Consider the following 27,995-nt stretch of genomic DNA (forward strand, 5'->3'; position numbering starts at 1 on the left):
CACGTACCAGAATCTGAACCACGTCAAAAACATAAAGTCTATTTTACACGCATACCTCAAAGACAAATAACCAACACGGATCTCTTGTCAGCACCACCGCCGTCACGTTTAAATACACTACAGCTGATAACACTTCACAGTAAAACTCCAGTGTACACCATCCCCTCTCACGCAGCAATACCGAAGACAAAGCAGACACGAACATGGACGGATGTACCCAAAACAAACGCATCCAAACCTACCCCATTCCAGATACTCGAGGATATTCTTCTCTCTTCTCAGAGGGGAATTATTACACTCATCGTACAGGCAGATGAGGATATCCAGCAAGGTCTCCACGCTGAAGCACTGCCCGTTGCTTTGAGTCGGCCCATCCAAAATAAACTGCTCCAGCTGCTTCAGGCGCACTTCTCCAGACATGGCTGTTTCACTTTGCATTGGAGTGTCTTTTTTAAGTACACTTCATCCAAAAAAAAAAAAAGGCAAAAAAAAAGGAAATGTCAACCAAATTTTTAACAAAATCTTGGTGGTGCTTCATTTTTAGGTCCCTTCAGTTCTCACTGCTTGAAACTGAAGCCCAGCAAGTTTCAGACACACACGCATACAGCACGTGTCTGCGTACGTCATTTTTAAGAAAAGAAAAATCATTTGATGTGGTTATTGATGAAAAATATATATACGGTTCTGACACGTGAATGGTAACAGTTACCCTGAAATTCAACCACGGCTGCGTAGAGCCAATTTCACCATTTTAGCCATCTCAGACAGAGACGTTTATATATTTAGGAAGCTCTTCTCCTTCATCCAACATTCAGGTCACGCAGCACAAGACCGAGAGGGGACCCACCGCATCCCTAAGGTGTAGGAGCCCCATCCTGCCCGTCGCCAGGCCGGGAAGGGCCGGCACTCCGCGACACCCCAGCGGTACCGGGAAGGAGCGGCAGAGCGCGGCGCCGCGGAGGCAGCGGGCGGGGATCGGGGTGGGGGGGGAGGCGGCCGCGGCCTCCGCCTCCGCCTCTCCGGCGGGCAGCGCCTCGGCGGTCCCCTCACCCGCCGGGGGGGGGGAGGCGCAGGTCCCCGGCCGACCCTGCTTAAGGCACAGCCGCGTCCCGTGGCGGGGAGCCGTGCCCTTCCTCCGCCTCCTCCTGCTGCTTACCGGGTCTCCTCCCGAGGCCTCTCAGCGGTTCAGGGAAGCCGAAGGCTTCATCGCCACCCGCTCCTCCTCTGCTGCGCCAAGGGGCGGCGGGCGGGCGGCAGCGGGCGGGACGCGCGCCCCGGCACAGCGGCACCGCCGCGGGGCGAGCGGGGAGCGCTCGTCGCCCTGTCAAAGCCTCCCCATGGCCGCGGCGCCGCCGTCCCCGTCCTTCCTCCCGCTGCTGCTCCGGCTGCGCGTCCCGGGAGGCTCCGGCAGCGGCTTCACTCCCGGCGGGGAGACGCTCCCCCGGCCTCGCTCCCCCAGGCCAAGGGCATCGTTCCCTGGGCGGGCGTGCGCCAAGGGGCGGCGGGGCGGGGAGGGCCCACGCGGCACCCTCCCTGCCTGCCTCCCTGCCTGCCTCCCTGCCTCCCGTCCCCCTCAGCCTCGTCAGCCCTCTCGCCTCGCCTCGCCTCGCCTCCCGCCCGCGCTCACACGCAGGAGCCGCCGCCGAGCTCGCGGCAGCCCAACATGGCGGCGCGGGTGGGGAGGGGGGAGCCGCCGCCGAGCGCCGCCGCAGCGCGGGGAGCCGAGCCCGGGAGCCGCCGCTACTGATGGGATTGAGGGGAGGAGGGTAACGGGGGTGGGTGCTGCAGCAGGGAATGCAGGGATACGGGCGGACCGAGGCCGAGGGGAGGGAGCGGAGCGGAGCGGAGGGCGGGGAGGCCGGCGCGCAACGCCCCGCTGCCTGACTGCCCCTCGCTGAGGGGAGCCCAGCCCCGCCTCGGCGCCCCGGGCCCGGCGCCCCGGGGCTCGCCCCTTGCCTCGGGCCGTGCCGCCTCACCGAGCCGGCGGGACGGGGGCAGGCGCCGAGGTGCTGAGGCGCTGAGGCGGGGCTCCCTCACCCGGCCGTCGCCGCGGTGGAAAATGGCAGCGGCGGTAACGCGTGGCCGTGGCTCTGACCTCCAGAGGTGTGGGGGCGGTGGTCGTGCGCTCGGGCTGCGGTATCGCCCGCACATCCCTTCAGAATGTTGTCCTGCCCGTCAGCGGGAGGCGGGGGGACGGGAGGAAGGGGGCCCGGTGACCGAGCGCTGTGCACCCGAGGGGGCACTGGTTACAGGTGAAGCGAGGGGAGGAGAACGGCTCAGGCGTGTGCCCTCGGCTTGGTAACCAGCACGAGACCCTCCGGTTTTGGTGTTTTTTTTTGTTTTCGGTATAACGAGCACCCATATATATTTATTTCACTTGTCTTTTTACTGGGGGACGTAATACGTAAGCAGTCTTATGTACCCATCTAGATGAAGATGAAACACAGCATTAGGATTAAACACGAGTCCCATGCAGTTTGCTTAGATTTACAGAATAAAAGATGTTCAGGATCTCTGAACTGCATAGAAACTCATTGGTGTGAAGCTACACACAGGACAGTGACTTCCGTCTTGTGCTGTCGAGAAGGAAAAACGGATGGACTGTCCATCAGGGAGGAGGAGGAGTGCACTTTCTGTTTGGCAAGCACGGGGATGACATCCAAGAGTTTGGACAACGTCTTTCGGAAGGAAGGAACTCTCCTACCAACTCATGATGAATGAAGAAATGTGCAGAGAATTTGATTCTAAAAATTTTGTACGCAGAAACCCTCCAAGAAATATCTTTCGAACTGCTGAAAATATCCTTCCTATTCTGGGGTATACTGTTAGTATGACAGTGGAGTTCTCTCACTGCAGGTTTTGTACTGGCATCCAGGCAGATCCGGACATGTGGACTTGGTGTTTCTTTCACAATCCACAGCTGCTGCATTTATGCTCTTTCCTACAGAGTTTTTATCATCCCCTGGAAAGAGCTGCCAATTTGTGTCCAGAGGTAAGGAAAGGATAAGCATAAAACTCTGGGGTTATGAGCACCTTGGATGATGCATGGGACGTGGCAATTGAGCATGTTGAATGCACCAAGAGCGTGGAGCATCCTCTCTGCTCTGCCTTCTGCAACACCTGAAGCAGCTCCACCAAGTCCAACTCTGCTTGTAGAGTGCAGGAGGGGACCTTGTTCTTTGCTGTGGTGACAATGCCCAAGATCCACAGTGGGAAAGGGCTGATCATTCCCTGCTCTCTCCCTGAAAGAGCAGTGCTGAAGCTTTAAAAACAGTTTGAATTAAGTCTTTTCCTAATTATGGTAATAACAGTATTGTCATTGTCTTCAATGCAGCTGCCAATAGGAAGGAAACCCTTGCCTTGTCCCCATCTTCATAGCGTAATGTTAATTCTTCTACCTCTGACAATCTCACTTATATTTTCAGCAGTTCGAAAGATATTTCTTGGAGGGTTTCTGCGTACAAAATTTTTAGAATCAAATTCTCTGCACATTTCTTCATTCATCATGAGTTGGTAGGAGAGTTCCTTCCTTCCAAAAGACGTCCAAACTCTTGGATGTCATCCCCGTGCTTGCCAAACAGAAAGTGCACTCCTCCTCCTCCCTGATGGACAGTCCATCCGTTTTTCCTTCTCGACAGCACAAGACGGAAGTCACTGTCCTGTGTGTAGCTTCACACCAATGAGTTTCTATGCAGTTCAGAGATCCTGAACATCTTTTATTCTGTAAATCTAAGCAAACTGCATGGGACTCGTGTTTAATCCTAATGCTGTGTTTCATCTTCATCTAGATGGGTACATAAGACTGCTTACGTATTACGTCCCCCAGTAAAAAGACAAGTGAAATAAATATATATGGGTGCTCGTTATACCGAAAACAAAAAAAAACACCAAAACCGGAGGGTCTCGTGCTGGTTACCAAGCCGAGGGCACACGCCTGAGCCGTTCTCCTCCCCTCGCTTCACCTGTAACCAGTGCCCCCTCGGGTGCACAGCGCTCGGTCACCGGGCCCCCTTCCTCCCGTCCCCCCGCCTCCCGCTGACGGGCAGGACAACATTCTGAAGGGATGTGCGGGCGATACCGCAGCCCGAGCGCACGACCACCGCCCCCACACCTCTGGAGGTCAGAGCCACGGCCACGCGTTACCGCCGCTGCCATTTTCCACCGCGGCGACGGCCGGGTGAGGGAGCCCCGCCTCAGCGCCTCAGCACCTCGGCGCCTGCCCCCGTCCCGCCGGCTCGGTGAGGCGGCACGGCCCGAGGCAAGGGGCGAGCCCCGGGGCGCCGGGCCCGGGGCGCCGAGGCGGGGCTGGGCTCCCCTCAGCGAGGGGCAGTCAGGCAGCGGGGCGTTGCGCGCCGGCCTCCCCGCCCTCCGCTCCGCTCCGCTCCCTCCCCTCGGCCTCGGTCCGCCCGTATCCCTGCATTCCCTGCTGCAGCACCCACCCCCGTTACCCTCCTCCCCTCAATCCCATCAGTAGCGGCGGCTCCCGGGCTCGGCTCCCCGCGCTGCGGCGGCGCTCGGCGGCGGCTCCCCCCTCCCCACCCGCGCCGCCATGTTGGGCTGCCGCGAGCTCGGCGGCGGCTCCTGCGTGTGAGCGCGGGCGGGAGGCGAGGCGAGGCGAGGCGAGAGGGCTGACGAGGCTGAGGGGGACGGGAGGCAGGGAGGCAGGCTGCCCACCGTCCCTTGGCGCAGCAGAGGAGGAGCGGGTGGCGATGAAGCCCTCAGCTTCCCTGAACCGCTGAGAGGCCTCGGGAGGAGGGAAGGTGAGGAGCAGGAGGAGCACGAGGTGGAAGGGCACGGCTCCCCGCCACGGCACGCGGCGGTGCTTTTAGTTTTTGACGAAGTATGCTTAAAAAGGACACTCCAATGCAAAGTGAAACAGCCATGTCTGGAGAAGTGCGCCTGAAGCAGCTGGAGCAGTTTATTTTGGATGGGCCGACTCAAAGCAACGGGCAGTGCTTCAGCGTGGAGACCTTGCTGGATATCCTCATCTGCCTGTACGATGAGTGTAATAATTCCCCTCTGAGAAGAGAGAAGAATATCCTCGAGTATCTGGAATGGGGTAGGTTTGGATGCGTTTGTTTTGGGTACATCCGTCCATGTTCGTGTCTGCTTTGTCTTCGGTATTGCTGCGTGAGAGGGGATGGTGTACACTGGAGTTTTACTGTGAAATGTTATCAGCTGTAGTGTATTTAAACGTGACGGCGGTGGTGCTGACAAGAGATCCGTGTTGGTTATTTGTCTTTGAGGTATGCGTGTAAAATAGACTTTATGTTTTTGACGTGGTTCAGATTCTGGTACGTGAAGTCTATTTGTTTACCCAGCTGTTGAGCTTTGTGTCCTGAAGGTAGTGGGAATAGAGAAGGATGAGGGATAAATTGTCTGATATTTGGAGAAGAACAGACCTGTAGGCAATCCTCAGTTTGTTGTCTGGAGTGAAAATGGGGATAAATACATTCTTGTCTTTAACATAGCATCATTGCTGACTTAATAAGGTGAAGTTGAAAAGCAGGATGAAATTGTTTCATCCCCATCCCTTGTTCCATTTTCTTCCTTAGTTATAGAGCAACGTTACAGTATTTACGAGTTTTAAATGAGAATGGTTGAATGGCGGTGGTCCAGTTCTTCTTAAGTTATCACAGAACTGGTTGGCTTTAGTTTTTCTTTTTGATTCTTTTCCTCCTCCTACGTATAGATGGCAAACAGAAGTTGCAATCTGATATGAGAGCCTTGATGCTAACCCTTACTACGTGACCTTCAAACTTCAAGTCGTGCTGTACTTCTGCGTTTCCTTTCAGAACTATTTCTCATATCTGGTTTGTAATAAATACATCACAAAGGCGACTTTCTCTTAAAAAGCACGTTTTCTCAACGTAACAGGCATTTGATGAATTAGCTGGTTGGGTCCTGTGTAATGAAGTCACCAAGGAAAGACGTTGTTTTGATAACTGATCTAACAACACAAGGCGTGTGTGTGTTTGGTGCCTGTTCCCTAATGGAGTCATAGTGACATCTAAAGGACATCTGACTCTGTAATTAAGTTTCTTGCACTATTCATAGTGCACTGGTTTTTGTTTTCTTATTATCTAGAGGAATGGGCTATAATTAATACATTCTAGCTAAGGAAGAAATAGCAATTAAAGGGACTTCTGAAGGATCTCCACACTAGAACTGTTGTGTTATACAGAAAGTATGAAAGGGTTGGAAAATACGTTGGCTCACAGGAATTTTTTGTATGTGAGAGTGTAGTCTGTAGTGGAGTTAGCCATCTGACACCCTGTTTATAATTGTTTAAAAAAAAAAAAATTTCAAGTAAAATGATATGGTTAGAATACGTGTGTTTGGAGCTCATCCTTGTTGAGTGCTGGTATATTCTAATGTCTGATGAAAAAAATGGATCCTTCCAAGGTTCTGCCAGTACCTGAAGCTGTCTGTAACAAATCTTGCAGACTACTAATGGAGATGATACCTTATTCCAGCCTTTCCAGCACTATTTTGTGCTTCTTGCTGGCCTCTCTTTCCTGCAACTTTTTTGCTCTCCCGCTTGCAGCTGTGCCTTAGCAGGACTCAAGCTTCAAGTTAGAGCAGTTCCTCCTGCTTTCACGGAAGCACTGTCAGAGTCCTCTGTCTGCTGCCAGTTGTACTCTCCAGACTTGTAACGTGCGATTTTGGAGAGGGTTTGTGAGGTGAAATGCAAGAGCAACGGTTTCTAGTGCCTGCCTTTGGAAGTGTCGACATGAACGATGCCGTTATCTTGCAAACGCTGCCGAGCTGTCTCTGCTGCCTGCCAGCGCTGCCAGTGAAACCAGCGGCCCTTGGCGTTTCTGTTGAGATGCGGGTCGTGGCGGAAGGAGGTTCCTACAGGAGTTGTTGTGCTTCAGCTCTTGGGTGCAGCGAATATACGAAGGGCATCCTGTTCTTTGGCGTAATCACGACCTCACCACGTATCTGTTTTTCCCCAAAGGGGAACCAGTGGAAGTGGTTGATTACAAGGAGGCGAGATGTGGTTTTAAAGTCAACAGCGGTGGAAGCAGAAGGCTGGCAGCCAGAAGTTGTAGTTTCTGTCCTCGCCTCCATCAGTCTACCTGCTTTCAGGTTGTATTTGCTTGTTTATTTTTTCCAACTTCCCTACTTGAGCAGTAGGGACAATAATACCAATTTTGCCCCAGGGAGTTGTGAAAACTCCTAGTTTTGAATGCGCTGTATTAATTTGTTTCTCCCATCAGTGAAATAAAACTTGGCGTATTCTGGTGGGTGTCACTCGCTGTTCTGGAAATATACGGGTTTATGCCAAGCGTTCACACGTCTGCGTTATTACTGTGAGGAGTTGTCTTTGAATGTATCGGAATCGATCTTGAAATGATATGAACTTGTATGTTTGTGCGTTTACAGATGACAGAATACAAATTTAAGCTTCAGAAGATTAACAGTTCTGAGGGGTAAACTGCTTTTTTAAAAGAGTAATTTTATTCTTTTTTTCCGCATCTAATACATAGCTCTTTGGCGATCATAAACTGTTGAATGCAATTATAAATGATTTATTTGTACTCGTCACTGGTGCGGTGTAGAGGTAGGACTGTTCTGGTTTTGTGGAGCTCGTGGATTATTTTTTTCTGTTAGTGGATGTATGTTTTTGTTTCAGCTGTTCTAGGTCTTAGATGTTACATGCCTCGTTTCTTGTGAGACTGGGTGTTCATAGCACAAGGTGAATTTTTGGGTGCAAGGGGTTGGGAGCTCCTCTAGAATGGAAGAGCTGATGCAGTCTTAGTGTAATAGCCACGTGACTGCTGCTGTATTGAGGGGAACTAAGATGTTTCATGTTCTACTCCTTGGATCTTTTTAAGACTGTTTTGTGACTAGTTCTATAACATATTGAAAAAAATAAGCAGGGTAAAACAGATGAGCTTCTGTATTGGTTTTATGTCTTTTGTTTTTTATTGCTGTTACAAGTTCAACTCAGGAAGTGGAGAAAGCGAAGTTTCTGCCATGTGACCAAGTTTGACTTTGCGGAGGTTTTCAGTCTTCTTGAAATGCTCGAAATGAGTGTGAAGTGTCAGGTTGATTCCTTTGTGGTTTATAATCCGTGCTAATTTAAGAAATCCTTTTTTTGATGTAAAGTCATTATGTTTTTACTTTAACTGTTTTTATACGCGATTTGTTCTGTGACGCGCTACTGATTTGGTGTTGTTTATTGTGTGTAGGATTTTCTTTTGGTGTCCCTGGCCGTGTCAGGGGGTTGGGATTAGCGGATCTTTAAGGTCCCTCCCAGTGGTGTTCTGTGATTCTATGAGTTTTAGGTGCGAAGATGGCCGCAGAGACAGATGGTGTATTTGAGAGTTAGTCAGGGAATGTTTTGAGACGATGGGAAAGAAACCAAACACCTGGACTTGGCTTGTTCTACGCGTTTGATGGTAGTTTTAATTTTTATCTCTATTGGCAGTTGCGTTCGTGATTTAGAAATGGGACTGGCTGATTTTAGCAACTGGAGCTTACTGCAAGGAGCTGTTCTGTGTTCCAGGCGTTTTGCTTTTCCTTTCCTACGTGTGTGGGATTTGCCCGTGTTAGTCAGGTGTGTGACGGGGGTAAATGCAGGCTGCTGAACTCAGCCTGAAAGAATAGTGGTAGCGATATCTATCTTCTATCTATTTATCTATCTATCTATCTATTTATCGATCTATATTTTATCTATGTTCTCTATAGCGATAAAAAGAAGCTTTAGAAATATTTGTTGTTCTAAGGAAACTCCCTTTACATTGGCACCGATTTGAAACAGTTTTAAGAAGAAACTAGAACGATATTGCTTAGTTCTCCATTAGTGGAGAAGTAGAGAAAACTCTTCACCGTATGTGGAGAGACAGAGGAGGGAAGGGGGAGGCCACTGTGCATAGTGTGCGGTCAGTGACTCGGTTGCGTCTGTTCTCTTGCAGGTAAAATTAAGCAGTCCTTTAGCCTGTTTATTTCTTTCTTTTGTTTTCTCCTCCTCTGGTCTCCTCTGGTATATGGATTTCATTGTTCTTATTTCATCTCTAGCAGAACTGAAATGTGTTGTGTAGGCAGTGCTGTTATGGTCGCAGACTGGACTGCTGGCATCACTCTTATACTTCTGTATTTCATTTGTAGAATGTCTCTTCTGGCCATTGAAAACACGTTTACAAACTGTTAGGAGGTTAAAGTATTGAATGAGCATTGGGGAAACGTGACATTTTACAAAGCCAGTCTTTTACCAGGGGCTTTCATTACATAGGTGTGAATGACAGTAAATCAAATGTGTCTGATTACAGGCTTTGAACAAGTTCCAGTTATCGCGGTAATACAAGCAGTATTCTAATGCCTCAGTAACAGCTTTCTACCTTCTTGACTTGAAATGTATTCCATGGAAATTATGGACTTCTGTGCAGAACATTGAAGTTTGATATCTGTATGATTTTTCCAGTTACTCATGAACTTCTGCAGGCTCCAGAGAGCTCCCAAGCCAGAGGGTAAAGACTCGTTAGCTGGCAGATTGATCTGACCTGCTGGTGGAAGGAAGAGAGGAAAGAGAGGTGGCGTATCTTGTCTGTTCAGGTTTTGTTCGTGACTAACATAGATCTAAACTAAAGAAGGTTTGTAGGAACAGTCTCCCAACTCTGGCAGTGGTTGAAGCAGTCAGCAGACAGGAGCGGAGTAGTAAAGGGCTGAAGTTTTTCTCTTTGTTTTGACTCAAATAACCGGAGATATTCTGTAGTTGGAAACATTTTATCACATGCTGCTGTTGCTTAGGTTTTGGACAGTATTCTCTTGTATGGTCACAGACACAGATACATTCTGAGAGTTTTCCTTTGGAGCTCTGGACCATTGTAGATATTCCTTTACCCAGTGGGAAAAAAAAAAGTGCAACAAAGATAAAATTGGCAACATTTTTGAAGTTCATAGAGGTATTCCCCAGTGAAATCCCCCAATTTAACCCAAGTGTTTTATGTGTTTATGCCCAGTGGTAGCTGCTCACCGTGGACATGCAATCACAAGCTTAGCGTGGTCAAGCGGGATATCTAGGTATCTCTAATCAATACCTTGATTACAGAATCTGGCTTTCAGACCTTTGAGTAGCAGAAGGATCTTCTCATGCTGTTTGGTGGTCAGGACAGCTCCGTCTTTCCGATTTCTTTGCTGTTAATGTTTCCTCTGTTAGTTCATGTGCTAGTGCTTAATTACCGGTGTAACTATTTAAGCACTTTCTTATGTAGGTACCGCTTTCTTACGCAGCTTAAATATACTGACGTGTGTAATAAGCGTACCACAGCTCTGCTGCGGCTGAATGTACCCGATCAGTCTGTACGTTTTGTTCATGTGAGGAAGTATCCCAGAGGCAAGTTTTGCCAGGAAATATTCTGCCTTCCAGCTGTAACTGACTGGGCTTCAACAATGAGCCCGAGACAAGTGGGTCCTGTTTTGGTCTGGAGGTACTGGGAGAGTGGGAAAGGGATCGTGTGCCAGCTGAGTGAGTTCAAATGAGGAAAAAGCTTTGCTTCCTCAAGTGTTGTGCATTTTAACTGTCACTAGAACAACAAAACCTGTTCCAAGAGTTCTGTATTCTTTGTGGGTTTTGTTTGTTTATTTCATTTTTAAAGGGATGGTGTGCTTAGCTGTTGTGTCTTTTTTGAAATTTCAAAAGTCTTATCGTGTGAGGCAGAATTTTTCCAGGTCAACCACCCAGCTTAAATTGTGAGATGTTGTAGAGTGCAGGAAGGAAGTCGAGAGGTCCTTACAGTGACCAAGGAATACCATGCCATTGGAAGAGTTCCTTCATGGGGTCATTCACATTACAATTAGAAAAACAAAAACCAAAAAAAAAATACAATTAGTCGAAAGCATTAGAATCATAGAATATCCCGAGTTGGAAGGGACCCATAAGGATCATCAAGGCCAACTCCTAGGCATTAAGCCTATAATCTTGAGGAAGCTTTGAGTAGTTTAAATCCTTGATGTGTCCGTATTTTAATCTGGTCTTGATGCAGAACAGGACCTTTTCTTGAGTTCTTTGAAGCGACGCTCAGTTTTGAACATGCCCTTAAGATCACCGGAGCAGTTGCTGCTTTCACAAGTGGGCCCTGTGTCGCGTTTTTGCAGGTTACTGCAAACGTAAACTGTTTGGTTCAACCTTGTGTTTGCCTCAGGCCAGTCTTTTCTTTACAGAAGTAAATAGCTATTTTTATGAACTGAATCAGGCTGTTTTAACAAATGCGTGTTTATTCTCTCGTTCCAAGTCACCTACTATGATAGGCAACTGAAAATAGTATTAGGGTAGGAGTGAGGCAAAATAAAGCAGTGTTTGCACAGTGATCAACTGAGTGAGAAGTAGCGGTTGTGGAAGAGATGCCTGGTTTTAAAAGTCAGGAGAAAATCTACAAAGGCAGAGGTGATCGTGTAAGAAGAAACAGCCTGTCTGTGCTCCAGTATTAACTATAGGATCCTTTGCTCCCATCTTCATCGTAGCCCTCCATCCTTACTGAAGTTAGAGGGGGACAGTTGTGTGTCCTCGTGCCTCGATCACTCCTAGTACTGTTTTCCTACGTCGTTGCCTGCAGTGTAGAGAAACTCAGAATTTGGACCCATCAGCAAGGAAAGCTGAATTCTCTCTTATTTATCTGCTTACTTGGGAATGACTGGTACATACAGAGAGCTGAATGCAGACCATCAGGTTGAATTCTTCGTAACCCCTGTTTTTTCTTGCATGATAATGTAACCTTCCTGGCTGTGGTTTGTCTGAATCTGTATCGCAGCGGTAGGAAGTAAATCCAGCTATGGCGGCGTCTTGGTTTTCCCCTGATGGTGATTTTTGTGGCAGGTATCCTCTAATTTTGCGTGAGGCAGAAGTATGCGTATGCATTTGTTCTGTTTTGTCCGTGTAACTCGGTCTAAGAGTCAGCGGATCTTAATGCTTTTTATTACAGGTAGTTAGCAACTTTATTCGTGTCTCAAACCTAACAGTCTTTCCAGGTCTATCAGTGAACCGATGCTGACTGGATGCCCGAATGTGTAGAGTTCTGATAGATGCTCTCCCTGAAGTCGTAGCGTTCCTGCAGGCCTGAGTTGTAAGCTAGATGCGACTGCTAAGAGCTTCTTGGCTAAGGGGTGTTCTTAAATTTTTCTCTCTTACTACTTGCTGTGTTCACAAATGGCTACTTGGCAGGAGTGTTGCAAGTTTGTGAGGTGTTGGTTTGTTGTTTGTATCTCCTCGCTTTCTTTTGGGGCCCAAAAGATTATTCCAGAGAATTGTGCCGTATGGAACCGTTGACTTGAAAAATTAACTGAGATATGCAGCTCTTCTGAAGCTGTGTGCAAGTTCTGCCATCTTTAGTTAAGAATGACAGTGGGCAGAAAAGTCTTCTGTCTTTTTGCTGCCTGCCGATTAAGGAAAATGTTTTATTTGTATTATTAAAATTTATCTCTAGAATAGAGTAGCAGAATGTAAATAGACCAGATAAAGCCATTCTTCCCCAGTTCCTCCCACTCTTCGTAGAATAACAGTGACAACAGTTCTTGTTGGAGGCTTTTGTTCTAGTCCCAAGGCATTCCACAGTTTTGCTTACAAGCAGGACTGAGAAAAACTAGTTTACTTTGCGTTAAGTGTTCTCTTAAGGGTAATCTCTCTGTCATCGAGGTTGGTTTAAGAAAACTTTTCCTGAAGCCAGTGCTGTGAAAGAATAGTGTAGTAGTTTTGCCACCCTGCTTGCAATCTAACGTAGTTCTATTAGCAAGTAGGTACTTTTTTTGCTTTTAGATTAAAAAAAGGTGACTTTGAAAGAATAGCAGAAGTCACTCACTGGAAGAAAAGAGGAAAAAAAAGGATAGAAAAACCTGAATCTCCTTTTAGATGGCTTTCTTATTTCCTTTGTGAGGAAATCAGGCCAGTCGTGTTGATAACAGTCACCTAATGTTATTGCTGAAATAACAGCCGTCTTGTTTCTGGGGTGTTTTTAACTATTTAGTTTTCAAAAATAGAGAGGAATGTTCTTGTCTCCTAAAAGAAAGGAAATGGTTATGCTGGCAGCTGTTTCAGAAGATTTCAAGAAGAAATCTTGTTATTTACATAACCTATTCAACAAGACCTCACACTGCTTGTCAGAGGTGGCGCATTTTTTTGCAATGGGGTTTTATTGTGTCTGTGTCTAGTTATCTTATGATTTTTGTTCCAGTGAACAGTTTAGTTGGCTGAATATACTTTTTATTTCCGGAAAATAGTATAACTTTATGTTGTTACTCAACATGATGCGTATATTTTGAAATCTCTTCCTCAAAGTAGGTAGGAATAGCAAAAATGTTTCTTGCAACATAGGAGGTTTGCTGATAAGATTGTTGATTAGATTTTTTTTCCCTAAATTTGTAGTTCTGCACTGTGTGAACACAGCTTAATAGATTCTAACCATCCCTTTGCTAGTAGGGTAATAGGAAAGTTTCACTGGGATGACTGAAATTTTTGCGTAGAGAAATATGGTTTTCTGTTCATACAGTGAGATGTTTTTGGTTAATTTACTGGTCAAATTCTCAAGTTTAATGGTCAGTTTTTGGAATGAATGAAAACTTATTACTAGTAATCAGGAAATTGTGCATGAGGTCTGGGCAGTGATTTTTACTTATAAGTTACTTATCCGGGAGAGAATTCACCTGGTAAATTGAAGGGACTAAAAATTGACCTTTCTTTGGAAACTGTATTTTTCCATGCTTTTCATCTCTTCATGTTTTAACTAACTTAAGAAGAGAATGCTGCAGACAAAATTCCTGCATGCTTTGATATTTAAAATAAACACTATATATAATCAATTGTTAAAGTTTCCTCAGTCTACTTCTTTTTTGGTTTTTTCCTACCAGAAACAAATTCTGGAGATTGTCCCCAAATGAATGATTATTTGGTTAAATCTCTTAGTGCTGCTGTCTTGTCACCAAATTAGCATGTCACTGTTTCTAGGAGATCTATGAAGACTTCTTGATACTTCTTTCAAGGTTGCTCTAATCTTATTTTAAAATATCTTACATTTAATTCTTCATATAGAGATAGCTTCACAGAGGAGAACCATGAAAGACTGGAAGCATTTCCAACTCTAAATTTCTTTGCCTCTCCTGCCATCTTGTGGGATTTAAGAGAAATTTCACTGTGCTTATTGATACCTGAGATAGTGGTTATTTTTGTGGTCCCACTAACTACTGAGCAAAGGAAACACTGAGTCTATCTGTACGTTGTCCTCTGTAGCATCAGTTTGCTTGGGGGGGGGAGGTGATCTAAACCAGCTCTGGTATACGTATTGCTCTACTGGCAAAATCAGGTTTGTTTGTGAGCTTTTTTTGTGGGAAGGGATTTATATTTGTGGAAGATGGAAGATTTTTCTCAGTAAATCTGGGTCCAAGGCAAACTTTAAATTTCTTTATAGAAAATGCTTCTCTAAATTTCCTCTAATAAAAATATACCCCCCCCCCAAAAAACAAAAAATCAACAATGTCATTTTTTTTAACATCAGAAGTAATATTTTAGAGAGCATGTTCTATGACTAGCAGCTGAATCTGTATGAAAGTCTCAGTAGAAATATTTCTTTCAATCCAAATGCAAGCTAAGCTAGGCTTAGAGGTCCTTCTGTTAACTGGCTTTGAAGTATGGCTGCTGAACAGTTTGGGAGAGCAGTGGTGGAGACGTTCATAGATGAGGTGTCGTATTGGCTCCAAAATTTTATTTTGCAGCGGCAACAAGACTCTGAACGAGTAACTCTGGCCAGTATGGCACGCTGGCTGTTTTTCTTTGATTCACCTGCTGCAGCAGCCTGGGGCTCCTCTGTTACCTGTCCACAACAGTTTGTGTAACAAAAGTCTTTCATGGATGTGATTTGTTGACGCTGTCATGACACTTCATTAATGGAAGAAGGAAATAAACTCGAAGCTATCTTAAATTGTTTCAGATTACAGTTGACTCTTCACCTGTTCGTAAACATAAATTTGTAGGGTAGTCCAGGGTCTGTTATTTCAACACAGCACTGTTACCTGTAAAATCGTTCTGACTTTAGTTGTTTATATTAAATAAACAGGGAATCGAGTATGCGTAAACTGCACTTGCAGGCACACAGTCTCAGTGTTACAGTCACTAGTGCTTTATTTATTATACCTTGAATGGGATTAGAGTCCTTCAGGATGTGTAAATTTTTACAACTATAAGGAAAAGTGATTTTGAGCCTGATGTCTACAACCAAAGTTTTTGTTAGTGCAATTAAACGGCTTAAAATTTTATGTAAAATGTTTGAGATCAACTTTTAAACTTTGAGCTTAAACTTTAACATTCAGATCTCCTCTTGATCATCCCATAGTTGGCACTAAAGTAAATCACAGAATCACAGAATCGTCTAGGTTGGAAGAGACCTCCAAGATCATCTAGTCCAACCTCCGTCCTAACACTAACAAGACCTCCACTAAACCATATCACTAAGCTCTACGTCTAAACGTCTTTTAAAGACCTCCAGGGATGGCGACTCAACCACTTCCCTGGGCAGTCCATTCCAATGCCTAACAACCCTTTCGGTAAAGAAGTTCTTCCTAATATCCAACCTAAACCTCCCCTGGCGCAACTTTCGCCCATTCCCCCTCGTCCTGTCACCAGGCACGTGGGAGAACAGACCAACCCCCACCTCTCTACAGCCTCCTTTAAGGTAACTGTAGAGAGCGATGAGGTCTCCCCTGAGCCTCCTCTTCTCCAGGCTAAACAACCCCAGCTCCCTCAGCCGCTCCTCGTAAGACTTGTTCTCCAGACCCCTCACCATGGGGTCTTATTCATGTAAATATACATGAAAAAGTCCATCATTGTTAACCAAAGGTTTTAATCTAGCAGGACAAGGAAGAACCAGTATGCGTCTTTCAGGTAGCAGCATATATTTCTGGAGCCTAAACTGCAATAAATCATTGATGTTAACCAGACCTGCAGAGTCCATAGCGATGACTGTTAGGTTGTGTATATTATCTATTTAAAAGGAACAAACCTTGAGGCAGAACTTCTGAAGACTGGAGAGAAAAAAGGTAAGATTTAACTGCAGAAGAGCCAGTGTAGCACTTAGTAAGGGCTCTGGCTACCTTATAGGAATATGCAAAATACCAACCAGGAAATATGTACCTACATTTGAATCAATATAGCTTAACCACAATATAGTGTTTCTGTGAGGGCTTTCATTTCCTTTTTTTCCTCTAATTTGGCTTTGAACCACGGGCAATTTAACTATGGCCTATCATGCTGCAAAGAGATATTTCATCAGCACCACTTTCCAACTATTAAGCAAACAAATTTGGAGGTTAAAATTACAAACAAGGGTTTACAAAGGTTGCACAATTGCTAATGCCTGGCGTACCGTGTGTAACTGCTCAGTTCCACAGCCTTTTGTGAAGGCTACCAAGGTTTTGCAATTTCTATGAGTGGTCTTTTAATAAGATCCAAAGTCAAACCTTCAAAGGAGATGTGAACATTTATGGAAGTAACACTCTTCATGATGGGAGTGTTCCAAGTGTTAAGCTCTGGAATAGAATTTCTTTGCAGGACAATTCATGCTGGACTGCCCTGCTTATTTCAAGGCAGTTCTCACTGTCTAGGAAGAATTATGAGACATCAGGGCTGGGGACTGACTTCCTTTCCCCTGAATTTGTGTATGTCAGCTGTAACTATAAAGAGCGCTCCAAAGTTGGCAGATGATATTCTGCAATAACAACACTAGACCAAATGATTTACTGATAAATGAGAATATAGGACTGTGACAGAAGTGCTAGATGATTGTGGGTAATATCTGAAAAATATAGTCAACTGAAAAGACAGATTTGCAGGACAGTAGAACAATGAGCTCTCGCTGTTCTCAGTGCTCTCTCCTGTCTGTTGCTATATCAGCTAGTTGACTCTGGTGGAATTTCTGTGTATGTACAGCAGTGAATGCAAGAAAAATTATCTTTCATCTGTGTTCCACCACAGATGGGAGTCTGGGAGTTGGAGATAAAGTCATGGGAATTTGCTTAATTTAGCTCTGTAAAGCTCAAAGAGACTGTTTTTTAAGTAAACAATGGAGAACTCTTTATTTTTCTTATGAGACTCTGGAATAAATGAAATTCAAAGATACCAGTTTTTGCTGAAAAGCTGTAATATGAATTTCAACAAATTAATTGGAAGATATATTTTTAAGTACTAGAAATGGTGGATGTTAATAGAAAGTAGTAGAAATGGTGGATGTTTTTGTCAATTAAAAAAAATAAACAAAACAAGAAAGTCCCCTAGCCCAGACACTATAAAAATTGGAATACTTATCTCTGGGGATGGGGATTTATCATCTATGGAGATAATTATTTATCATATATTCCCACTCTACTCATGATGTGCTATATGAGCCATTATATAATTCAAGAATGATATTCACTATATGATACAGGAATCTCTTTTAGTGATGCATGTTTTCTTACTTGTAAAACTGCAGGCAACGAAATTACAAGCTCTTGTGCAAATGTTAGCCAATATTTATTAGCTTATTTTAGTTCTTGGCATACTAGCTTGAAGTTACTACACAGAAAATAGTACTATATGGCCCAGTACTAGCTATCTGCAAAAATGAATGAACACAGATGTTTTTTAAAATATGTATTTACTGGTACTGTTCCTACTTCTGTCTTCATCACTGGAGTTATCCACCGTTGTTCTTGTCCTGTTCCCAAGTTTTTGGGCATATTCTCATGTCTGTTGAAGATGCCAGATAAGAGGTACCACTGAAAGCAAAACATACCATTTGCTGAGATAAAATAGCTGTAGCTTCTGACTGAATTGCAAACATGAGAAACATCTTGCTTTTCATCTGCAGAACACTAATTCTTTTGTGAGGAAGAAAACCCACTGCATCATACAAAGGAGCCAGACCCTAACTGCCTACAATGATGGGCACAACAAGGAATGGAGGCTTACTGACTTCAACCTCAGGGAAGCCAAGGGTGGTAAATGATTCAAGAAATTTTCTGACTGGGTCTGGGGTGTTGTCCCACCAGAAGGATATACTGTAGATTCTTTATCCTTATGATTGTGTTCTCAGCCTCTTTACTGTATATCTAGGCTTCTTAGGAAAAACTACAGGGCTAAGAAATTGAGAATAGAAGTGGTAAGGTAAATCTAACCTAAGCATAAAGGGAAGCATGGGGAAGCTTATCTGTGCCACAAATGCTTTCTGGGGCATCTAGGTTGTATTATGGGAATAAGTACTGTATTAGGTGGCATCAAGATGACATTAACTTTGGAGGGAAAAGACTGGGAGACTTAGGTAAGAAGGCTTTAAAGTAGCTTTTTCTGGATGCTGGGGGAAAACAAAACAAAACAAAAATACAGAAGGAGACCAGTAACTTTGCCAGAGGATGGGAAATGGAGAAAATGGTGAAAATAATAGGCAGCTAGATCATCACTGGCCCATAAAGTATCAGGGCTTTAACTAATGAAACCCTAAAGGTAACGGGGGTAGAAGGGACTGGGATAACAGTGCCACTTTTTGGAGACTCTAAACCGAGACTAAACAATCTAAACCGAGATAAAACAATCACTGGGCAATTCTAGTATGTACCTGAGGCAGGGACTAATTTGTCGGGAAGGGATTTGATGATGAAATAGGGTATTCAAATAGTAAGTTGTCAGACTGGAATAACGGTGTCAGTGAAGTTACTGACAGAAGAGGATGAAAAAGTAATACACCCCATAGTGTGGGTCAAGGAAGGAAATAGAGGAGGAATTAATATTGCTCCCCTGAAGATAGATATGCAGGAAGGATATGAGGCAATAAAGTAGAAGCAATACCCTGTCTTAACTGAGGGACAAATTGGTCTTTAATCAGTCCTTTTATCGCTGATTTAAGATAGATTATTGGAACCATGCATGTCTCCCTTTAACACTCCTGTCCTTCTGGTGTAAGGAGGGCTGCTGGTTCTTACCAACTGGCACAGGATCTATGAAAAATTAATGGGGTAGTGCAGAAGTGCCACCCTGTGGTTCCAAATCCATGTACTCTGATGAGCAAGATCCCACATGAGCATAAGTGGTTCACTGTGACAGACTGAAAAGATGCCTTTTGGGCCTGTCCAGGGGACCCTGTGAGCAGAAACATATTTGCCTTTGAGTGTTAAGACCCTGAAACAGGATGGGAACAACGATACAGATGGACAGTTTTACCTCAGGGGTTCACAGAATCACCAAATTTATTTGGTCAAGTGTTAGAGCAGATTTTAGAGCAATTCCAACCTCCGGAGGGGCTGTTACTGTTACAAATATGTAGATGATCTTTTTATTATCAGGACAGATATCATGAGAAAAGAAGGGAAAAAATAAGGGGAAAAGGAGAAATTAAAGTTTGGTCAAATAAAATTGTACATATATGGTATAGAAAAGCGTTGAGTAGTTCGTGAATCTGTAGTACTCACCAATGAGGACACAGGAGGAATTAAGCATTGGGTAATAGGGATTATGATTTACTGTGTGCTTCTCTTCACAGGACATCTGCCATTGCAATTGTGAATAAATTAGCTTCACAGAAGACCCTGTCTGAGAAAATTGAGATATTTCTCACAGTTTACTGGGACTGACTGTAATAGCTTGGGAGGGGAAAACACAGAGCCTTTCAAAATACTGGATGTATTAGGAGCACTTTGTTTGAGAAGCTGACAATAAAAGAAGTTATATTTAGTGAATATAGTTATGAGCCATTCAATGATGAAAATTCACTGTCCTATAAACAGGAGGGAGGGAAAAAAGCAGAATCAGACATCTAGTTAAGATATTAAATGTATATATCCCATAAATAACATAAAGCTCTCTCATTTCTAAGTACTTTAAATGAGTTGCTTCAGAAGCCAGTACCGTTTGTTTGTTTTTTTAAGGATACTATATATGATTTTTCTATGCACAACAGACCTGAATGCCTCCTCACAACGTGCTTTTAAGCCTAGCTGGACAGGTGTTAGGGTCTGTTAACTTGTGTTAAGCAGAAAGGGAAACTTCTTTTGATTTAGTGTGAACACTAATTTTTGCAGCAGAAAAAAATGCCTGAATGAGTGCTAGATAAGAGAAATCCAAATAGAATACATTCTGTTCTTTTAGGATGGTTCTTATGAAACAGCAATGGGATCTGTTCAAGAAATGTCTCTGAGGCGAGCACTCTCCATATATTTTTATTGCTTCTCTGGAAAATGAGTGGTTCTTTGAAAAACCTAGATTACTCAAGGAGAGAGAAAACAGAAGATTACTGAGAGGAGTAAGACTTACAGTCTTAAGACAGTTAGGTAGCAGTAAAACTGAAAACTGAAGGAAATGAAAAGATACACAAAGGAAGCTGTAGGAGCCATCTGCTCCGGCCTTCCCTTTCTTGTAAAAGAAACTATGGAGCCGGATAGAAATCTCCAGTTGACTAACCATAACCGTAGGTGAGATGTCTGACTGTGCAAACACTGACCTCTGCTGAACTTACTGTGGATATACATTTTGCAAATTGGATATATCAACACATCTGAGTGCAAGACTGCCAGACAAAAAGCCCTGTAAGGACACATTCCCTCTTGGGGAATTGTTCAGCCCAGACTGAATGCTGGGCTATGTGACTGGTTGCAGAGCTCTCTTGAAATACAAAATAGGTCATTAAATAATTGTCTTCTGACTTAGTAGAAGAAAGCTCTAGACCTCTTTACAGTCTAACTCACTTGGTGCCCCTTCTCAGAAACCATCTGTGATAAATATTGCCTGCCTGGCCTTTTTGAAGCATGATTTGTACCCTATTAAACGTGGTGTCATCTGGAGTAACTTCTTTCCCTTGAGGAAAGAGCGTTCCACTATCTTGCTGTAACTCACTACACAACTGTCAGCTCTTCGTTCAGATGATTCTCATAATCAAAGATGTTTTTTTAAAATAACGTGTGAGGTGCAATATTAAACTGATCAGCAGTTTATTAGTCTTTAATGTTTAATGATCTTGATACCTCCTGTATATGGAAAGGGAACAACAAAAATTTGGTTAGATTTTTTCAGCTTGGAGCAAGTGAAGAGGTTTACAAAGTCTCACCAAAAATATGACGAGGTTCTTCTGCAGTTGAGGAAATCAATATTGTCAATTGTATAATGACATTTAAATGACTTAATAGTACTCAAAATTGTGATTAGTCAGTTACAGTAGTGTGGAAGCTTTTTGCATTGTGGTAAATGTTTGCAGAGATTTTACATATCAATATATCAAGCGTGAAGTGCTGCAAAGATTTATGAAGACTTTAAAATAAAAAGCATACAATGTAACTGCTACTTTTTTAGATCACAAATTGAAAGGACAAAAGAGAAAACAAGTTATGTGGGTTATTTACCCTGGTTTATCTCGGTTACCATATTTCATACTGCTTTCACTTTTTGCAGTGGAAAAAACAGAGCAAAGAACTATTTTTTTAGTTAAGCATTAGTAAGTCTATAGTGACAAACTGTCAATAAGTGACTTCTATATTTTTTTTTCTTTTAGTCCTCTCTAGGCTTTCCATATTTAAATGATATCTTGCTTATGTGACATCTATTTTTCTCAATGCTTTCCATCATCATTTTAGGAACTGGAAACAGAAAGGACAAAGGCAGCTGAGGTATGTTCTGAATGTCCCAATATAACACTTGTCAATTGCATAAACGGATTTTGTAATCTGTTGCCCTGTTCCTTGCACCCTGTGGATTAAGTTAATTATTTATAGCTTGTCAGGGCAGCATTTTAAGAGTCCTGTGTAACGCAGAAGTTGAGTATGACACGAAGCCATCCTGCCCTGACTGGTCAGTCAGGGTAGGGGCTAGAAGAGTTTAAGTGATAGAGGTGGAATAATTTAGAGATTTATTTTTTTCCCCAAAGAAACAGAAAAAATCACCTTCCCATTTGTCCCCTGAAATAATTTTTCTTATGATTCTGAGTTTTTCATTATTTAAATGTTTGTGTTGCCGTTGTTAAGCTCTTTCTTTTCCCTAGCTTTTGGTTATTACACTATCTACACACCCGTCATGGACTGTCTTGAAATAGCAAGTACTAACAGAGTGAATTTTAATGCTCAGCCACTAGATTGAGTGCCTTGGACTGAAGTGAGGGTGAGGAGATCACGTTATGCTCAATACAGTGTATATACTTGCTTACCATTAATATTTACATAAACAGTGGAATGATTTTTTTTTCCAGTTCCTCCATCTTTGATAATTTATACTTACGAGAGGAGTTGCTGCATTTAACCTTGTCTCAACAAAGGCTTTGAGTGGTAGAGCTGCCATCAGTGGGCAGTCAACACTGTCTCATGGCCGGCAGTCTCGCTCTTGGTTGTAGGCTGGACAGAGCAGGGCAGGTGAGAGGACAACCCTACTGGGTGCCTCGCTGACCATCCCTGCCTGCCCCTCACTGGGCACGGGGCCCAGGCACTGGTTTGCTGGGCCCTTGACCTTACCAGTACTGCTGCTGATCTCTCCAGCAAACTGAGTTCAGGACCTGCTCCCTTTCCTCACCCAATAGGGGCTTGTTTTTGTGAAGTTGCTGCTGAGTCAGGCATTCACTGATTAGCAGACCCTGATCATGGAATCTTTTTTTTCCCTTTAGTTTATCCTGAACAGCATGTCACCTTCCTGCATTGAAACGTCTTCTGACATCAGTGGGGTAAAGAGATCAAGGACAATGATGTTTTTTCTCACAGGCAATGCTGAGTGACCTGATGCTGCATGACCTGAGAAATTTGCAACTTGGGAAACAGGTCTCGTAAATTAAAAGGCAGTGTTCATAATGGTACATTCCATGCCCCCAAACTGGAAAGGAATCAATTTTATATGTAGTATTTTTTTGTTGTTTTAACATAATAGCATCGTCATGAAATACAGGTAAGATATGTAAATATAAATTAAACAATTCAGTTTGTCTTAGCAGATTGCAACATTATCTGTATTAGTGAATACAGCTATTCAGCACAAGTCATTCACTAATTCACTAATACATCAGTGAATTGTTAGAATAGTCTTTGAACATTCTGTTCTTGGAAAGCTCTCCCTACTCACCATGTTACGTACTGTGGAAAAAACTACTCTATAGCTGTTTCTTAGTCAAGAAAACAAAATATTTCCAGGAAAATTATTACTATTACACTGTATTTTCATGTTTATGTTATTTTCACGCCTTCCGGGTCAGTGTGGGAAAACATTCAAGCATTTATTTTATTTACTTTACTTACTTTTTATTTACTTAGTTTTTATTGCTCTTATATTGCATCCTTTTTGCTGGGACATCAATGCCAATAAGTGTAAGCAAGCTATATACATGTTAAATTTCAGTCAACGTTGCAGACAATTTGCATTCAGATTCTGACCTCAGTGAAACCAGAGGTGGTTTCCCACTAAGTGGAATTTTTCAGATATCATTCAGTGTTTATTTAACTTCTCTCCCACTGAGTCCGGTGAGAAAGCATTTGAAAATTTCACCCATAGTGTCATCACTGTTTGTCCAGCTGTTTGGCCAGGTCATTTAACTTTTCTGTACCACAACAATTTCCTCCGTAAGATGAGAGAATACTCTAAATCTAGCCCTTTGTTACCCACATAAAAGTGGAGTGTGTAAAAAGACTGGTTTTCTAAGAATTTGCCTTTGAAAACAATGCTTTTATACATTTAAAATATTCTAAAAGTTAGGTATAGCCTATATAAACAATTAACGAAACTGGAAATGTCCTTTTAGTCCAAATAATGGATCTACTCGTGGAAAAGTGGAGACTACTCAATATATGACTCCACTAGATAGATCAAAATGGGGATTTGAAGGTCAGCTTGTTTAGGGCTACATCTCATGGGAAGAGACAAATATGGTAAATGAATCCTGCCTTTAATGATAAAATGTAGCTTTCAGAAGGGAGTCAAATGAAAGCCTGTCTGCCATCAATTTCTGCTGTTTGTGAAATCATTGTCATCATGTATGAGAATAGTTTCCATTCCTTGATCTTATGGGTGTTCTACTAGATTGTGGTTCTTCCCCCAGTCTTTGTAGCTGCTTTGTCTTCCACAGGGTGGAAGTGGTGGAGCAGAGACCTGATGCTGTGGTCTGAACTGGCAGAGAGACTAACAGACTGGGTCCACTTCTCCATTGATTTTGCTCACCATCACATTAAAAGGGGCTGAGAATAAACCCAACTTCAGGACTATATGGATTAAATGTATATATATTAATAATTTTATGAATGCATGCAATATATAAATTTGCAGAAATAGATATCTGATCCAAAAAAAGTTCTGCCATGCAGAGCTTGTAAATGCAAAAACAGGTTAAGTTAGATGACTATTGAAGGTCAGTAGGATATGAGTGTTTGATGTAAATGGTTTGGTGTTGATGATGCTAGAATCCAGTCAGTTCTTTCTGCTTTATTTCAGCTCTCAGGGCAGGTTACTCTTTTTTATTTTGTGCTTGAATATTCTCTAAGACATAGAATATGCAGCATCCTGCATATAACAGGCCTGACACTACTCCCTGAAACACAATTACCTGCTGCAGTAATCACCATCGTAAAGCTTTTTTCTTTGCTTTTTATTATTGATATTTAAAGATTGCAAGATTTGTGGTACAGAAACTGAAATCTCTCCTTCTTGGATGTATTTTATTGTGATAATAAACCAATGCTGTTACAGGGTCACTGGTAGAACTCTCTCCTGCGACAGAAATGTTGGAGTTCTTATGTATGGTATGTAATTTAGTATTGGAACCATCATAATATTCCAGGTTGGAAAAAATGGGTTGGAATTTCTGGATACAATTCCAATGTGTTTTTATCTATATAGAATGGTTTACACTCTGTTAAGGGAATGTGAGAAAAATCTCAATAACTTTCTTCAGACAGGATCTTCTGTGAAGCTATTTTATTTGCGATTGCAATGACAGGCGTATCTATGACCCGACACCTGATTTCTGCCGTTTCCTCGTTGGCTGAATACTACAGGTTCACAACCTACTTGACACACTTCTATACCATATGTGTACAATTTTATTCGACCAACCATTAATTTCTCCTTTTCCTTTTTTTTTTCCTTCTTCTCTCGTGACTAGAGGGCCCATGATTTTTGTTTTTACTGATTTCGTACTGCTCATCCTGTTTTTCTTAGCTATCCCCCTTATTTTGGGACAGTGGGACCTTCCCCTTATCTGCTTAACATACTCCCTACTGCTGTGCCGCACAATCACTTTTGAATGTGCAAGGCTATTGGAATTTTCCACTACAAAAACACCTTCTATTGCAAAAACACAACTTTGTTTCTCACAAGGAATAAAAGCCTTTTGTATCTTTATTAAATCAAAGTGAGTAATATTGGCTGTCTGACCATTTAAACTTTAGATGCTTTGGCCAGATCTGAAGGATCTTTGAGAAATGATTGCACGGAGGCCTCAGGTTTACTCAGCAGAAACCAGACAGATTTGTGATTGAACTTTCCTATATTGTTAGTAACACAACTGGCAGCAAGCAGAAAACACCTAGCAGTCCATTATCAGGGTGTATAATCCCAACCTTGGTAACCATTAGAACACCTTTTCCTTGTTCTGGGGAAAGTAGCTCCGAGAAGTCTTACATATCTCTTTATAGTTCATCTTAGTTTTGCTGTCATTTTCTCAAGTATTTTCTGAGCTGTGTTTGGTTAAAAACCATCTTAACATCTAAGTTAGCAAGGCTGTTAATCATGTTTGCATCCAAAATACTTCAGCAGTGTTCTGCTGAAAGAAGAAATCTATGCTAGTGGTAGGTGTCTGCTTTACTCATGCTGGATGTTTTATTGCAACAGCTATGAAGATTCATTTGTTATTGGCAAATCACTCATAACCTTATTTTCCCTGCTTGAACTTTGTGAAATATCCTCCTGCCATAAAAACTTAGCTCTTCATCTTTTGCGTTTGGATATAAGATAATGGGGAATACAAACAAATGGAGGAAAACCCTATTCATTTTAAAAAGGAAAACCACTCCAAACCAAAAGAAAGGTGAAAATTGGTTCAGATTTGTCATTAGAAGGTACAAATGGTAGTCACGATAAGTGGTCAGAAATATTTGAGATCTGTTTCAACATGCAAAAAAATAGGAAGAACTGTAATAAAGGGAATAATTAAGCAGTTTTTAACTGGCTTCCAGTTAATTTGGCTTCCAAACAAATTAATGACAATAGGAGGTAGTTTATGTTCTTGGACCTGAAGTAACAACTTTCAGCTCTTGCAATTACATGCATCACATCATATTATCCACTGTGTAGACTGTTCAAGTTTCATTTTGAAAGCAGTTAATATTTCTTTCATGCACTATTTCTTTTGGAAGGTAGTTCTTCAATCTTATTGCTGTTTTTAGGGCCTTGGAAATTTTCACTTTAAATGATTCATGTTCAGTATATAGCATTTGCTCTTGAGCCAGCACTGTCCATGATTTTGCATTTGGGTTTTTTTCTTTCCTGCCTGGTGTTTATTCTCTGTTACTGTTACTTAGTGGCAAATTATTTCAAATGGGTTTGTTTTTAAGAGAAGTCAACACAGTCTGGGAGGTATAAGCTGGCCACAATGGCAAGTTTCAGACAACTAGTCTATTTCAGTAATGATCTATTTTGCATTATGCTTGCATCTGCTGTTTTGTATTATACTGATAATAAAGCCCTTCTGAAATTTTCTTGGCGACTGTCTTCTCATATTTGACTGACAACAAGTCGTATAGACTTGTCCAGTCTAGATAGGTCTGCTTTTGAAAACTGCCAGTCATCTTAAGGGGAGAAGGTATTTGGGAGCTAGAAGGCAGTCACAGCATAGGGCACTACACGAAGTCGGTGTCTCTCTTTAGCCAGGGTCTTTGAAGAGGCATACACTGCTTGCAAACTTTCAGCATGCAAATCCTTCCTATATGGGACAGTCAAATGTTAGGTTGATTCAGGCAGCCTTTTTTTGTTAGCAAAAGCTGTGAAAGGTTTCTTGTCTTTTGAACAAACTGTCCATCAAAATAGTGCATTCTCAAATGAGAAAGTAATTAGCAGCAATATACACATGGCAGCCAGAGGACTCATAGAGATGCCCAGATACGTTTATAGTATATTAGTATATTCACTTAGGTTTTCAGGACAGGTGTCAAATTTATCTCATTGTACCCTGGAAGCAAGTAAAAGAAAATTGATAGGTGTTGTGTGAGATACTGATGAAGACAATATTGATGAAGGCAGAGAATCAGGATTACAAAAACCTGCGTGAGGAGTTGCTTGTCAGGTTACCCATCTGAAACACCTTTTGACTGACACATTGGACCTGGGTTATGAAAGAAAAACTGCAAATGAATTGAAACAAAAGAGCTTGCTTTGCTAATTGTTCTGAAGACCAGTGGCAAGCAGTACATTTCCACTGAAGGCAGAATTAGCCAAGTTTGTTCTCCTCTTAGTGCTGTCAGAGGAAGTCAGGTGGTAGGACTAGGAAAATAACTATAATTAAACTCCACCCATCATCAAATGCAGGTGAAGAGGTCGTAGTTCATGAAATGCATACATACTATTATAAAGTATCCATACAATTACAACCTGAACACAGAACAATTAGTGATTCATGAATAATGAGCTAGTACCCTCTCAGAAACATCAGTGAAGTTCTCTAGTCTGATTTGTGACTATGATCTTTTTTCAGACCTATATCTGTAACCAGAAAGGAATTTTAAAACGTCACTTCAAAATGCATCAACATTGCCATTTTTTTAACCTCTAGAAATACTCTTGAAAAAGTAACCAATACACTACTTTCACACTTGTATGGTAGTTTTATGGATTTTTTTTTTTTTTTTTTTTTTTTTTAAGTCTACTGCCTGTATGAAGATCCTTGGAAGACTGCATTTCTTGGAGAACTTTTGGAAGACTTTGCTAATGAAGTGCAAATGTCTCTATAGAGTCAGATCAGAAGTCCATTTCTTCCAGGAGCCTGTCTCTAACAGTGGCCAACAGATCTCATAAAAGAAGAACAGAT

The 27,995-nt window shown here is 42.6% G+C and overlaps 2 protein-coding genes across 4 annotated transcripts in view; one reads left to right on the forward strand and one right to left on the reverse strand.

Annotated features, from left to right (window-relative positions):
* Positions 1 to 1,303, reverse strand: part of CDC42BPA (CDC42 binding protein kinase alpha) — a 162,398-nt gene extending 161,095 nt beyond the window's left edge. For all 3 annotated transcript variants that reach the window (XM_035564799.2, XM_035564806.2, XM_035564814.2), the window contains exons 1-2: positions 1,157 to 1,303; positions 243 to 460 (exon numbers count right to left, since the gene is read on the reverse strand). In XM_035564799.2, the coding sequence (XP_035420692.1) occupies positions 243 to 438 (196 nt within the window). In that variant the 5' untranslated portion in view covers positions 439 to 460; positions 1,157 to 1,303. The remainder of the gene's footprint in view (positions 1 to 242; positions 461 to 1,156) is intronic.
* A 3,632-nt stretch (positions 1,304 to 4,935) lies between these two features.
* The window catches only part of XDH (xanthine dehydrogenase), a 75,385-nt gene continuing 52,325 nt past the window's right edge, over positions 4,936 to 27,995 (forward strand). The window contains exon 1 of the mRNA XM_035559519.2: positions 4,936 to 5,059. The gene's annotated coding sequence lies outside the window, so the exon portion shown is untranslated. The remainder of the gene's footprint in view (positions 5,060 to 27,995) is intronic.

The sequence above is a fragment of the Cygnus atratus genome, chromosome 3, assembly GCF_013377495.2.
Source record: "Cygnus atratus isolate AKBS03 ecotype Queensland, Australia chromosome 3, CAtr_DNAZoo_HiC_assembly, whole genome shotgun sequence".
Taxonomy (NCBI): domain Eukaryota; kingdom Metazoa; phylum Chordata; class Aves; order Anseriformes; family Anatidae; genus Cygnus; species Cygnus atratus.